General features: G+C 40.1%; 1 protein-coding gene across 7 annotated transcripts in view; it reads right to left on the reverse strand.

Moving 5' to 3' along the window:
- The window catches only part of NFIA (nuclear factor I A), a 499,453-nt gene that overhangs the window by 135,520 nt on the left and 348,598 nt on the right, over window positions 1–15,335 (reverse strand). For all 7 annotated transcript variants that reach the window (XM_007480487.3, XM_056814129.1, XM_056814127.1 and 4 more), the window contains exon 5: window positions 4,479–4,596. In XM_007480487.3, coding sequence (XP_007480549.1) covers window positions 4,479–4,596 — 118 coding nt within the window. The remainder of the gene's footprint in view (window positions 1–4,478; window positions 4,597–15,335) is intronic.

Consider the following 15,335-nt stretch of genomic DNA (forward strand, 5'->3'; position numbering starts at 1 on the left):
ACCACACGGAACAAGATGGTGGCTGCCGAGCCCAGCCGATAGTGGAACCTCCCCTCCCAGGGGGGGGATCGCTCGCCGCCCAACGGACACATTCGCCATCTTGTGACTGCGATGGGGGGGGGGGGAGAAACAAAAATACAACCGCCCCTCCCCCCAGCCCCCCCGAAACGTTGAGTTTGACCTGTGCTTTCGGGCAGTTTGTTTGTTCTGGATAACTGGCATTTTCAACAGCTGAGAATGCGAGGCATCAGCTGGAGAGGCTGGAGTCATCACGCTCAACCTTCCCTCTTCCCTTCTCCAGTAAGATGGAAATCTACAAGGGTAGCAGAAGGAAGGGGAGGCTTGGCTGTCAATTTCACTTCCGATATTGGCCCCAGACGTGATTAGGCAAAATAAAAAATAAAAATATGGGCTTGTGGATGGCAAAAAATAGGCAAAGACAACTTAAGGAACGGGTTCACCTCGTGTGCGGGGAAACAGTCCTGTGAGTCGCTACACCCCCGAATCGGGCTGTTTAAAATGGAAAACTTTAGTCCCTCATCTTGGAAGGAGGAAACTTCTGCCCGGATTTTAGAATGAAAACCTGTTTAAAGGCAGGAACTGTTTGTCCTTTTGTCTTTGTTATTCCCCCAGTGCCCAAAGGGCAAATAGTTCATAAATGTCTGGGGAACTGAAACAGGGATGTCAAATTTCTTTCTGCGGAGTCACCTCCTCTCTGTGTTGTCACAGTCAATGCTCAAGTTTATATAGAAAAGAATACAATTGTTGGTTTATTCTAGAGATAAGAGTGGATAGAGTGCTGGCCTTGGATCAGGAAAACCTGCATTGGAGTCCTTCCCCATAATCTCTGTGTCAAGGACAGACAATCAATGTATCTTGGAAATGAGATCTCTCAAAGATTTTTGATTTTTTTCCTCCCTTGGCAAAGATTTCCTTTTCCAAAGTTAATTGTTTCCTGATTAGTTTTAGCTGCATTGGTTTTGTTTGTGCAAAATCAATCTATTTTTATGTAATCAGAGGATATGGTTCACTTCCCACCCCTGATACAACTATCAGTGAATTATGTAAGCTTTCTGAGCCTGTTTACTCATCTGTAAATTTAAGGGGTCAGACTAGATGGCCTCTAAAGTCCCGTCCAACTTGACATCTACGATTCCATGACTCACAGCTGAGGGATGGAAAGAATTCCCATCCTAGAATATCCCCGTCTCCATGAGGATTAAATTACAGATCTTTCATTTATTCACTTCAACTCATTTCTTTCCCTCTGGTGCAGGATACCTAGAAGCAACATACTGCCTCAATACTCCTAGGAACTCTGATTTTAGTAATGGGGGTCTTTCCCACACCAGTGCCAACTGATACAAACTCTACAACTTGGTAGAGTATCTTGGAACTCTGTTTTTATTTTTTGCTTTATCCTTCCCTGGTTTTTTTGCCTTTTGTGTTTCACAGATGGAGTTTGGTAGCTTACTTCCTTTTTTTTTTCATATTTGAGAATAATTTGTATAGTATTGGTATTTATTGTTCTAAAAAAGATAGAATTCCCCTATGAATCTGTCTGAACTAGACTTACCTCTGTGTCTTACCTTTGCAATTCCTATATAGCTAGTTCAAATTTCTACTTTTGCATTTGAATTTGCAAGTTCTCTATTAGTCTGTTCATTTAGCTATTTTTGTGGATGAGGTTTTATTTTACAAAAATTTTCCTTTTCCCTGGCAAACAACTATATATCGTGGGTTCTGGTAGTTCTTTTTATTTCTCTGTGATGATTTTACCATGTTGATTAAGAATTTTTTTATCTGATTTTTAAGAAAAAACCCGTATCTTCTGTCTTAGGATCAACACTAAACGATGTTTCAAGGCAGAAGAATGGTAAAGGCTAGGCAATGTGGGTTAACTGAGTTGCCCAGTGTCACACAACTATGAAGTGTCTGAGGCCAGATTTGAACCCAGGACCTCTAGGTCTGGCTCTCAATCAACTGAGTCATCCAGTTGTCCCTTTTTTATATGATTTTACTCCACCTTCTTACTTTGGTTAACTAGACTTATAGAGCTTATTACTTGTTTGTTTGTTTTTCCTAATCAGCTTTTAGTACAATCAGTTCTATAGTCTTTTTTTGTTTTCAAATTATTCATTTCTCCTCTAGTTTTCAAGATTTCCTCTGTTGGACTTTGGATTATTTGTTGGTTTTTAATGTTTTAATTGCCTAGTCAATTCATTAGTTCCCTATTTTCTGTTTAATTAATGTATGTTATAAGGGCTATAATTTTCCCCTTAGGATTGTTTTAAATTCATTCTAGAAATTCTAGGGTGTTTTTTAAAAGTTTCATTATCAATGAATTTTTGTTTCTGTGCTTTATTCTCGACCCCACTTATTATTCAAAATGTTTTTGTCATTTCCATGTGGCACTAAAATCTTTTTTTGGTGTTCTCTGTATAGATGACCACTTTTCACTGCATTATGTTAAGACATGCTTAGAATTTCATTTTCTATATATATTTCTAATTCACGACTTCATACATGGCCTGTTTTTACAAAAGTACCACAAACTGTTGAGAAATATGTATATTACTTAATACTACCCTTCAAAAGTCACCATAGGTCTTTGGGCTCCAAATACTCTACCAATTGGTCTAAGTTTCTTATTTTCTTTTTATCTATCTAATAGATGTGTCTGTATGTAAAGGAGGAACATTAGGGCTCTTACTAGTATTCCATTACTGTCTATATCTGTTTTTGCAATTCAATTAACTTTTTCTTTATGAATATAGACAGGACAGCATTAATATTGGTTCACTATCTTTTTTTCTTTTAAACATAGTACATTTTCCTCATGTCTACAGATGTGAATTTGTGTTTTTGCTTTGTTTGTCAAAATAACTATAGCTCTGCTTTTCTGGATTTACCTGCTGCAGAAATCATTTTTGCTCTGGCCTCTCATTTTGATTCTATGAGTGTGTGTTTTTTCAATATTTCTTACATATTCCAGACTGCTGGGTTGCCTTTAGTCATCCTCCACTCTGCTTTCTACTCTACTGAGTAGACTGAGTGTGACCATGGGTGAAAAAATATGGCGCCCATTTCATCTGGTGATGAACCTCAGCTGAACGTAGACTGTCTAGCAAAGGCAGAGAGTCTCCGTCCATCACTGGGCTCAGCCTGGACGCCTTTCGGCTTTGTAGGACCAGCCAGAAGAGACGAATCGCCTACACAGATTCTGAGACTTCTGGGTCCCCTCCATACCCTGCAGAGGAGGCATTCTAGGAGGCCCAGGCTAAGGACCATTTTTCTGTACCAAATACTTAAGTTTGATTGGGGCCCTGGTAACCCCCTAATACACTAATCAGCATTACTTGTAAATTAAGGATTCAGAGGCTGGGAGGCACCATTTGACTCCTAGTTGGTAAACTCTTTCCCTCCATTTCCACTCCAATTCTTCTCCTTAAGCACTCGATGCTCATTTGCTCCTCCTTGCTTTGGGTTCAAGTGTCTTCCAGGCTCTCATCTCTCCAAATCCTTCCTCCTTCATGACACTTCCTTACGTCCTCCAGCCCCCAAGGAGTCCCCTCCTCACCCATCGGCTCCTACAGCTTTTCTGTCCTAGAGCCCGATTTTCCATTTATCAGTATAGTTTCTCAGAATGTTCTGAGGCGCCTAGCACTTGCCTCTGTTGTTACCCGGGTACCCGAGGGCAGGCTGTTTGAGCTCTCTGGCCCTGTTTCCTCATCTGTCAAATGGGGATAATCATTCCCATAGCACCTACCTCACAGGGCTGTTGTCAGGCTGGCATGAGATCATGTTGCTCAAGCAACTTGGCAACCTCTAAGCACGAGACAGATAGATGTCAGTGATTACTGTGGCTCTCTCCTTTCTGGGGCGGGAGACGATGACACCCATTTCCTTGGCTCTCCCCCACCCCCAGTGTTTGGCACAGTCCTGAGCACACAGTAGGCACTACAGAGACATAGAACTAAAACAAAGGTGGCTCTAGGACAAGGCTGGCACAGAACGGGCAGGCAGAGATGGGCTGCGATCATCACTGCCGGAGGGACTCCCCACAATGAGATGACAGAACCACTGGAGTATGGGTACAATTTAAATAAATTTAAATAGGAAACAATACTCCTTCCACTCCTCATCACAACAGGAAGTAGCTCGCATGCAAACAAACACAAATGCAATAATAAAAATGATGCTGGTGATGATGGTGAAGGGCAGCATGATGGAGCAGACAGAGGACCAGCCTTAGCATCAAAAAACCAGATGTGAGCCCAGCCTCTGACACTGGGTGCTCCACTCAGAACAAGCCACTTGGCCTCTCATAGGCTCTCCGATCAGAACATGCAGGTGATTTGCTGGGCTGCATTGGGGAAGGGAGTTTCCACACTGGGAGCTTTGGCACCAATGAACTCATAAGCCTGGCTGAACATCACAAGCAGGAGAAACGACCCACAAACTCCCCATCTGAGTACCTGGTCGAGGATGTACTGGGTAAAGACCTCCTCATTGCTCCTGGGCTCATACTGTAGTAGGAAGAACTTTCCAAATCCGAGAGAGAGAAATTGGGGCCAGTTCCTGCAGCTATCGGTGCTAGAAAAACAAAGGAAAAATCCATTAAGTCCTGGGAAGAAGCAGTCAATAGTGATGGCCTAATTTAGCCATTTAGTCAGGCTCTCATTTACTAGAACCAAAACAATGGGTCAAGCCTGGAGCCTTGGAAGGATGTGAAGGAAGGAGATCCTCCTTCAGGGCACCATCTTTTTTTCTCAAGTGCTTTTCATCTTTCCTCCTTTCAGGTACAGTGAATTCCCACTATTGTTCCCCACATTCCTGGGATGCCTTTCAGAAAACCACAGCAATCTCGGATCTTTGGCTCTCCTGGAATGAACCGAACACATTTCTCCCCTCCTCCCCCATATTGTTCCCCAGCTCCTGGTAAAAGTCTGAACTCCATTCAACCCAAGAGGCATCTATTCAACACCTGGTACAACAGGGAAATCCACACCCACAAAGACAAAGACAGAACCAGGAGCTCTGAGGTATATCTAAGGATAGGCAAAACAAGTGGCCGAAAAAAAACCGGTTTGCCTCAGTTTCCTTATTTGTCAAATGAGCTGGAGAAGAAATGGCCAACTATTCTAGTATCTTTGCCAAGAAAGTCCCAAATGGGGTCCCAAAAAGTCAGGCATGACTGAAACGACTGAAGAAGGAGGATGAGCCGCTATTGAGGTGAGCAAATAGGAAAACAATCAAGTAAAAGAGAAAATGTGTGAGAAAAGGGAATATGAAATCTATGTTTCTCTGGCCCTTTTCATTCGTTCTTGCAGGGAAGAGAAATAATGACTGAGGAAGTAGCAAAGACCTTTAGTAGCAGGTGGTACCTGAGCAGAGCCTTGGACACAGTTACGGGTCTCAAGGGGAAGCAGTAAGGGGAAAGGGCACTCCAGGCATGAGGGATAGCCCTGGGCAAAAGTGCAGAAGGGATGGAGATGAAATGGGAGGTATACCAGGGACAGAGCAAAGGTCAGTGTGGCTGGAAAACAGGGTGTGCAGCCCCTGGTTCTTCCAGTCTCTAGAAGCATCAGAGAACTTCCACTTGGAAGGAACTTCTGACGTCATCCCATTGTATCTCTTACTAGACTCGACACCACTTCTGGGCATCATCTATTTTGACAAGAAATCCCTCCAGCCCGGGAACTTCCCTTCTCCCCCTGGGCTTCTTGGAATTCTCCTCCTTCCTCAAGGTGACACTTCCTGTGAGGGTATTCTCCTCATGCTATCTTCCCTGATTGCCCCAGCAGGGACTGCTCATTCCTCCCTTCCATTTTCTTGACTGCACAAATAATTACGTTGATTAGTTAACACTTAAAGAGAATTTTAGGGTTTGCAAGGAGTCTTTCAAATGCTATCTCATTCCATCCTCACAACCCTAGGAGAGAGATTTTGTATTTATTATTATTATATATTATTAGCATTTCCATTTTACAGATGAGAAAACTGAGACCCAGAGGAGGCCCCATGGCTCATAAACACAATTGACCAGCAGAGCTTGGAGTCACAGCTCAAGTAATCTAAGATCAGCATTTTTTCCTCTGGACCATACGGTCTGTCCCATGGTTAACGGTAAAAAGATCTTATGAAATTAACATTAATGGTAGAGAGGAATCATGGAGGTTCAATGTATGGAGGACTGAACTAGGAGTCAAGTTCAAATCCGGCCTCAAACACTTACTAGCTGTGTGACCCTGGGCAAGTAGTTTAACCCTGTTTGCCTCAGTTTCCTCATTTGTCAAATGAGCTGGAGAAGGAAATGGCAAACCATTCTAGTACCTCTGCCAAAAAAATACCAAATGGGGTCACAAAAAGTCAGAAATGACTAAAAAAACTGAACAACAAAATGTATGTGTATAAGCACACATGCGCACGTCCATTCTTTATATATATATATATGTATGTATATACATATACATACATATATATATATATAAACATATGCACAATGTCTATATGTATTTGTGTATCTCTGTGTCTCTGTGCATAACACATCTATGTATATATTCAGTTGAATATGTGGGGAGGATCATTCAAACACCTGCTCCTAAGTAACTGGTAACCTTGAAACTCCTTAATAATCGTGTCTGTGATTCTTGAAAGAACAGTGAGAACACTTGGTGCCAAAGAAGGAGGTGAGCACCCCGCAGCTGCAAGAAAGCCGAGATCTTCTTCCTTTCCTTATTTTAGGACAGGTTTAGTTAGATATCTTCTCTTCGAGGAAGATGGATGAGGCACCCACTTTACCCCAATTCAGAGCTCTTGTGTCCACTAGAGATTTGTCCACTGTTGGGGAGGAGGAGAGAAGCAGACAACTTTGTAATTATCTTGCTGTCATTTAATCATTTCAGTTGGGCCCAACACTTTGTGACCTCATTTGGGGTTTCCTTGGCTAAGATACTGGAGTGGTTTGCCATCTCCTTTTCCGGTTCATTTTACAGATGAAGAAACTAAGGCAAACAGAGTTAACTCACTTGTCCAAGGTCACACTGCTAAGACACTGGAGTGGTTGGCCATTTCGTTTTCCAGCTTATATTTCAGATAAGGAAAATGAGGTAAAGTGACATGTCCAACATCACACAGCTGATAAGTGTTTAAGGTCAAATTTGAACTCAGGAAGATGAGTTTCTGACTCTGGTAATAAGAGTAATTGCAGTAATTCACCTCTCTAGTTCTCAGTGGTTTTCCAAGCACTCTAATATTTCTGCTCCAGGGGGATTATGAGTAAGACTAAGATAAAAAAAGAATAGCAGTGGGAGGAAAATGGAGGAGAGGCTTCATAACATGGCCTCTTGCTAACTTTTCTCTCACCTCACCTTGGCCAGGGGCTGGCAGCCAGATGCACCTTTACTTTGATCCTTTGTCTTTGGTGGGGGAGGGCACAAAACATGCTTTAAAAAGACTCATGTTGGCTCTGTCAGCTTTGCAGAATAGGGGGAGGAGAGAATGATGGGGAACGTGGCCGTGTAGAGAAAATATTTCCCTTGATGAGCTCACAGATAACATCAAAGCTCCAAAGTGTCTCCTTAAAATGTCAGGAAAGATGGGAGCATTTGAGGGGGAAATGACATGCATGAGTGTGGCAGACCCAAATAGAAAGAGATGAGGACAAATGAACCCCATAGAATGGAGAGCTAAAAATACATGTTCTCAGAGCTGCTTTTAATTCAGGAGCTCAACTGCTCCACACATTTCTCAGCTGATGGGAAGGGTTGTGGAGCACAGTGGGTAGAGTATTGGCTTGGAATCCAGGAATTCCTGGCTTTGATTCCCACCTCAGACACTCATTAGCTGGGAGACCCTAAGCAAATTATTTAACTTTTCTGATACTGAGTTTGCTAATCTCTAAAATCGGGAGAATGGACTCTATGATTTCCCAGGTCCCTTTCAACACTGAAACTATGATCCCTTTATCTTCCAATATAATTAGCACGAACCTGCCAGCCATCCCTTCATGGAGCATTTAATAAGAAACCTACTCACTACTCAGAGTGACCTCTGATCTCACCATCTGCCAAAAACTGCTCCATACATTAGGTAGCTACAGGAGACACCTAGACCGAACCTCAATTCTGACCTCAGACACTTACTAGTTTTGTGTCCCTGGGCAAGTCATTTAGCCTCTATTTGCCTCTGTTTCCTCATCTGTAAAATGGGGATGATAATTGCACCTAGTTCTCAGGGTTGTTGGGAGGATCAAATGATCACATATGTGAGACTGCAAATTCTAAAGTGCTATATATTGCTAGTTATTATTGTGACATTTTATTATTTTTTTATATTTTATTCTTTCATTATTTTCTATCCCACTATTCTATTCTTTTGTATTACATTCTGTTCTACTATTATTATTAAACTCTACATATTATATTGTTATTATCCTATTCTATAATTTTTACATTCTATTCTTTTATTATTATATTCAATATGTTATTACCATTATTCTATTATTAATATTGCATTCTATTTTATTATTAGTATTACATTCTATTCTATTCTATTATTATTAAAGTATATATTAAATGGTTATTATTCTATCCTATTATTTTTAACATTCTATTCTTTTATTAATATATTCTATATGTTATTGTTATTATTATATTATTATTCTATTTACTCTATTATTAGTATTACATTTTATTCTATTATTATTAAACCCTACATATTATATTATCCTATTCTATTATTTTTACATTCTATTATTTTATTATATTCTGTTATTGCCATTATTCTGTTATTATTACATTATATTCTATTATTAGTATTACATTCTATTATTATTAAACTTGATATATTATATTATCATTCTATCCTATTACTTTTATATTCTATTATTTTATTATTATATTCTATATGTGATTATCATTATTTTATTATTAATATTTCATTCTATTCTATTAGCAGTATTACATTCAGTTCTATTATTATTATTAAACTCTACATATTATAATATCCTATTCTATTATTTTATTATTCTATTCCATGTTATTGCCATTATTCTATTATTATTACATTATATTCTATTATTAGTATTACATTCTATTATTATTAAAATTGATATATTATATTATCATTCTATCCTATTACTTTTATAGTCTATTATTTTATTATTATATTCTATATGTGATTATCATTATTCTATTATTAATATTTCATTCTATTCTATTAGCAGTATTACATTCAGTTCTATTATTATTATTAAACTCTACATATTATAATATTATCCTATTCTATTATTTTATTATTCTATTCCATGTTATTGCCATTATTCTATTATTATTACATTATATTCTATTATTAGTATTACATTCTATTATTATTAAAATTGATATATTATATTATCATTCTATCCTATTACTTTTATAGTCTATTATTTTATTATTATATTCTATATGTGATTATCATTATTCTATTATTAATATTTCATTCTATTCTATTAGCAGTATTACATTCAGTTCTATTATTATTATTAAACTCTACATATTATAATATTATCCTATTCTATTATTTTATTATTCTATTCCATGTTATTGCCATTAGTCTATTATTATTACATTATATTCTATTGTTAGTATTACATTCTATTATTATTAAACTTGATATGTTATATTATTATTCTATCCTATTACTTTTACATTCTATCATTTTATGATTATATTCTATATGTGATTATCATTATTTTATTATCAATATTACATTCTATTCTATTAGCAGTATTACATTTGGTTCTATTATTATTATTAAAATCTACATATTATATGATGATCCTATTCTATTATTTTATTATTATATTCTGTTATTACCATTATTCTATTAATAACATTACATTTTATTCTATAATTAGTATTACATTCTATTCTCTTATTACACTCTACATATTATATTCTGTTACTCTTCTCTTATTATCACATGCTATATATTATTACCATTATTCTATTACAGTATTAATATTATATTCTGCTCTATTGTTACATTCTACATATGGTTATTACTCCATTCTAGTCCCATCATTCTGTTCTATTACATTATTGTTACATTCTATACAACATTTAAACATAACTAACTGTCGGGGGAGCAGGCAAAGGTTCCCGTAGCTGAGCCTGAGAGCGAGCTGAAAAGCAAGGGCATCCCAGGCATCAGGGACAGCCCAGGCAAAGGAAGGGTGAGAGGCAGGATCTGGAGTATGGAATCTGAACCATGGCAAGCAAGAAAGCTGCTGAGTTACTGAGCGGCCCAAAGGGCCTAAACTAGAGAGTTTGGGCTTTACTCAGTAGACGAGGCAGGAGAAGGAATGTGAATCAGCCAATCTGACCGCAAACCAGCCACTTCTGCCACCATATTGGGTGGCTTGTTCATATACTATGTAAATAGAATATAAACCGTAAGTGTTTACAAATAAACAACATAGAAAGTATAGTATAGAAAAGTAAATAAAATGACCTATTTTGTACAGAAATAGCAAATGGCATGATGTGATGGAAAGAGGTCCGGCACTGGGTTGGATCCAGTCCAGATCCTGCCACTCACTAGCTATGGCAGAGCTACTCAATCTGGTTTTCTTTAGGGGCTCATCTTGGAAAACTAGACAGAAATGAAACAAAACAAAACAACAAACACGGCTCTCTGTGGACCCCAAAACAAATCAAATGGCTGTGGCTTTGAGGGACTTGGAGGGAGTCATCTTTACTTCCTGAGGCTCCATTTCCTCATTCAGAAAGTGGGGACAAATTGGGATAAAGATATTTATCCCGTCTACCTCATAACCAGGGTGGGACCAGGGGCCAGGATTTAGAGGACATTCATTCGGGTAGAAGCAATTGGACAGGACTGATTTGCTCTAGGAGGGTCTTTCCCTTCCTGATGCCCAACAGACCTAAAGCCAAGTTTAGCCTGTGACCACCAAATGCATTTCTTAAAAAGGTGCCGGGGTGCTGGCTCTGAGGGCTACTAGGCTGCCTTACTGGGTGTCTGGGGCGACGGAAGGAAAAATTCACCTGAAGATTCTGTACTTGTAGAGTGGGATATTAAGGATCTAGAAGAGTTTGGAAATGGAGAGGGAGAGAGGAGGGAAGAGAAAACCAAGACCAAGTGCAGGGTCAACTAAGCTAACTGAGCTTCTGAGGGCCCTGTTCCCTCCCATGGTCTTGACTGGAGGAGGGTCCAGTGTGACCAGCTCCTTCCATTCCCTCCCTCCTAAGTCCTCACTAAATGGCCCCAAAATGGGGGCTCTTGACTTGATTGGTTTAATGCAGTATTATGACCTGTCTTGGGGGAGTAGAGGGTAGTGGGCCCTGGATGGGGAGGTAAGAGACACCAGCAATGAAACCTTAGGCCTGACACTTATTGCCTGGGTGACCCTGGGCCTCAGTTTGCTCACCAGTAAAATGGGAATCAGTCCCCAGTCCATCTATCTCACAAAGTGGTTGTGAGCAAAGTACTCTAAAGAACTACAGAAAAAATGAGCCATTGAAAATCACTTTGAGATGGGAAGCCACAGTGTGGTCTACATATCTCCTTGGGCCTCAGTCTCCTCATCTGCAAACTTGGGGGTGGCAGGGCTGGGAGGCCTTCTTGCTATAAATCTGCATTCCTATAATCTATTAAGATACAATGAGTTGATAGTCAGAAAATATGGGTTCAGATCTCAGATTTGTCACTTACTAGACCTATAAACCCAGGCCAGTTACCTCTTCTCTAGGACTCAGTTTACTTAAAAAAAAAAAAAAACCTCGTTCTTTCTGTCTTAGAATCAATACTGTGCATTGGTTCCAAGGCAGAAGAATGGCAAGAGCTAGGCTCTTGTGTGGGTCACACAGGAAGTGTTCGAGGTCACATTTGAACCCAGGACCTCCCATCTCTGGACCTGGTTCTCAATCTACTGATCCACCTAGCTGCCCCCCTCCTCAGTTTGTTTTTGTGGAAAACGGGGATCTGTACCCTTGCACTATGACCCTCCCTGGAAGGACTGTTGTTATGCTTAAGCAAGTTAATGCAGCTCAAATCACTTGAATCCATATGAATCTCTGTTAGTCTCACCCTTGAAAAGTGATTTATTTTAAGAGAAATGCTGTAAAAGATGAAAAAAGGACCCAATATTGTTATGATTGGGAATAGAGCCTGGGAATAATTATTAAGAAGCTGTTTGTTAAAGTGTATTTTGTTGCTGCCAAACACTGGACACAGCCTGGCCAATTACTAGGGTAATGACTAAAGAAAACTCCTTGTCCTTGTCTGTCTGTTTATCCATCCATTCATCCATCCATCCATCCCTCTCTGTTCCTCAATCCGTCTATCCATCCATCCCTTCATCCATGTCAAACATCTGTCTCGCTATCCATTTGTCCATATCTTTCTCTGACCATATCCCTATCTATCCATCCATCTACACACATGTCAGTATAAAGCATGTAAATCACATGTTAAACATTTTGGGCAAACCTAAAAATGCTTAATGGGTATCAGCCATTGTTACTGTTATGGCTGTGATCATAGGATTAGGTATGAAGTACTGTGCCATGATGGGTTAAGAGCCAATCTTGGGTTAAGAGACTTGGGTTTAAATCTAACATCTAACACATTGGCTGAGTGACCCTGGGTAAATCACTTAGTCTCTGTGCCCTAGGGAGATTGTTAAAATAGCAAGTCACCTTGGCCTGAGATACTTCCTAGCTGTGTGACCCTGAGCAAGTCACTTCACCCCATTTGTCTAACTCTTACTGCTCTTCTGCCTTGGTACTGCTTAAGGGTTAAAAAAAAAGATAGGAAGTGAAGGAAAGGGTACCAATATTTATTGGAGGAGGGAACTTTCATATCAGAAGTTTCCCATATAGATGAAATCAGTGACACCCACACTCCCAAAAGTCCTTAAGACTGGTAAGTACCAGGAATATAAGAAATCCAGCTGGCATTGCAGCAATTAAGACGTGACCATCTTTTTCTATGGCTCTTGGAGGTTTCCAAAATGATTTCCTCAACCAATCTGAATTCAGCTATAAAATGGGGAGCTGTGTTTAGAAATCTGTAGAGTGGGCTGTATTGGTTATTATCCCCATTTTAGAGATGGTGGAAACCTTCCCATTGCTCAAAGGGCTGCAAACAGCAGAGCCCGGATTCAGAGTGAAGGCTCCTGCCCCCAAGATCTGCGTGTTTTCTGCCAGACTTTGTTGCCTGTCCAGTCTGATGGTAAAGATCTTTTTTCTGTTTCCCACCAAAGCACCTGATAGAGGACTGAGCCCATACATGAAAATCACTGATCACTGGCAAGTCTGAATCAAAAGAGAAAGAACAAAGGATCTGGGAGCCCAAGCGTCTGGGTCCACATCTCAGCTCTCAGCTTTCTCCCTCTGTGTGTCCTAACTCTGATTGTTTAATTAACCAACTATGTGATTTAGCCAATCTGAAATTCATATTTCTTTCTGGCTTGCCAAACTCCTTACTATTTGCAAACTAGGAAGAAATACTGTGCTATAACGAATGATGAACAGGAGGATTTCAGAAAGAGCTGGGAAGACCCACATGAACTGATGCGGAGTGAAATGAGCAGAACCAGGAAAACACTGTGCACAGTAACTGCAATACTGCGGTCGGATCAAATGTGATAGACTTTGCTACTAACAGCAATACAACGATCCAGGACAGTCCTGAGGTATTTATGAAAGAGAATGCTCTTCGCCTCCAGAGAGAGAACTGTTGGAGTAGGGATGCAGATGGAAGTATCACTTGTTTATTTGGGTATAGGATTTGGGATTTTAGTTTTATAAGATTATTCACTTACAAAAATGAATAATATGGAAGTATGGTTTTGCATGGTGATCCATGTATATCCCAGAAAAACATTTTTTAATGCATGTCCTTAAAAAAAAAAAGAATTCACACTGAGAGACTTGGAGAGAGAGAAGAAACTAATAAAAAACCCCGTGGTGTGGGCTCAGCACAACTTATACATGTTTCTTATTTGAGTTTTCAGAAGCAAGTCTACACCACTGCTCCAAAGGAGAAAATCTGCCCAAATACCTGTTCATCTTTCTGCCTGCAAGTCCAGTGGCAAAACACACAGGGTTATGACAACTTGAGCAAATCAGGAATCGTGGTAAAAGAAATTAAGTCAGGAGGTAATTTAAGGCAAGAAATCCCAATGCCTTTGTCCTTTCTTTTTACTGTAATATACTTCCTGAGCATTGCCTCCAAGAGAGGGTTTGGGGGGAAGGAGGGTGTCAGTATAGTCAAATTAACTCATTTGATCAATTTGTGCTTTTATTTCCTCTCAGACTTTCCTGATAGCCACTCCAAAAGGCTGTAAAACTGATGAATTTGCATGGAAGAAGGCTGGGTGAGTAATTTGGGGATGAGGTCCTGGGGATGGGGGCTGCCATAACTCAGCCTCCCTACAGATCCAAGGATGCCGCAGTGGGAGCAGCTCTGAGTTGGAGAAATAACCACATTGCAGGCAGCCAGCCTTGAATGGCAATCCATCATACCGGTATGGGTTTATGAACTTCTCTATAGACCTTTGGGATCCGTTTGCCCAAGATCCCACCCTACCTACCCAGCTACTCTGTTAGGGATACCTATCTACCTTGCCCTGTTCTGCTTGTGTCATCTGGACCTCTGAAAAAGCCAAGCCAGAAGCTTCCCTCTCCATCCCTGTCCCCCCAGCCCCAAACCAGTCTTCTATAAACAGGAACACACAACAAAGGGCAGAAAAGGAGTGACAATGACCTTCTCAGTATGGTGGAATGCTTCTTGGCTAGGTGATTAACCCCCTTTGGTGATGCTGCTTTGATCACAAGAGCAGGAATGGACTCCCAGGGGTCAACAATAAGAGCTCTTAGGATCACAGTCCAGAGGCAGAAGCTATCTGGTCCAACCCCCTGTGTTTTACAAATGAGGAAACTGAGGTCTGGAGAAGAGGCATACACAACCAAGGTCCCACAGGTGGCAGATGTTCTATTTAAATTCAGGTGCCTGATTCCCAGTCAAATGTTCTTTCCATTGTATCCCATTGCCCAGAAGAAGGAAAACCACATTTATCCGGTTCTGAGCAGTTAACCAAAAACATACTGGGTCCCTTTAGCCAATTAATCTCCTTGAACCTCCATTTCCTGTTGGTAAAATTCCTCCTTTGACCCCATGAGGAAATGGGGACTCACCCAGGTACTAAATAGCCAAGCAAGAGTTTGGTCGTAGGTCCTGGGACTCTTGAGCCAATCCCCTTTCTACTACAGCGATTTCAGACAGGAATGTCCTCCTCAAAGGAAGGAGCGGCGTAACATTTGGAT

Source organism: Monodelphis domestica, chromosome 2 (assembly GCF_027887165.1).
Source record: "Monodelphis domestica isolate mMonDom1 chromosome 2, mMonDom1.pri, whole genome shotgun sequence".
In the NCBI taxonomy this organism is placed as follows: Eukaryota; Metazoa; Chordata; class Mammalia; order Didelphimorphia; family Didelphidae; genus Monodelphis; species Monodelphis domestica.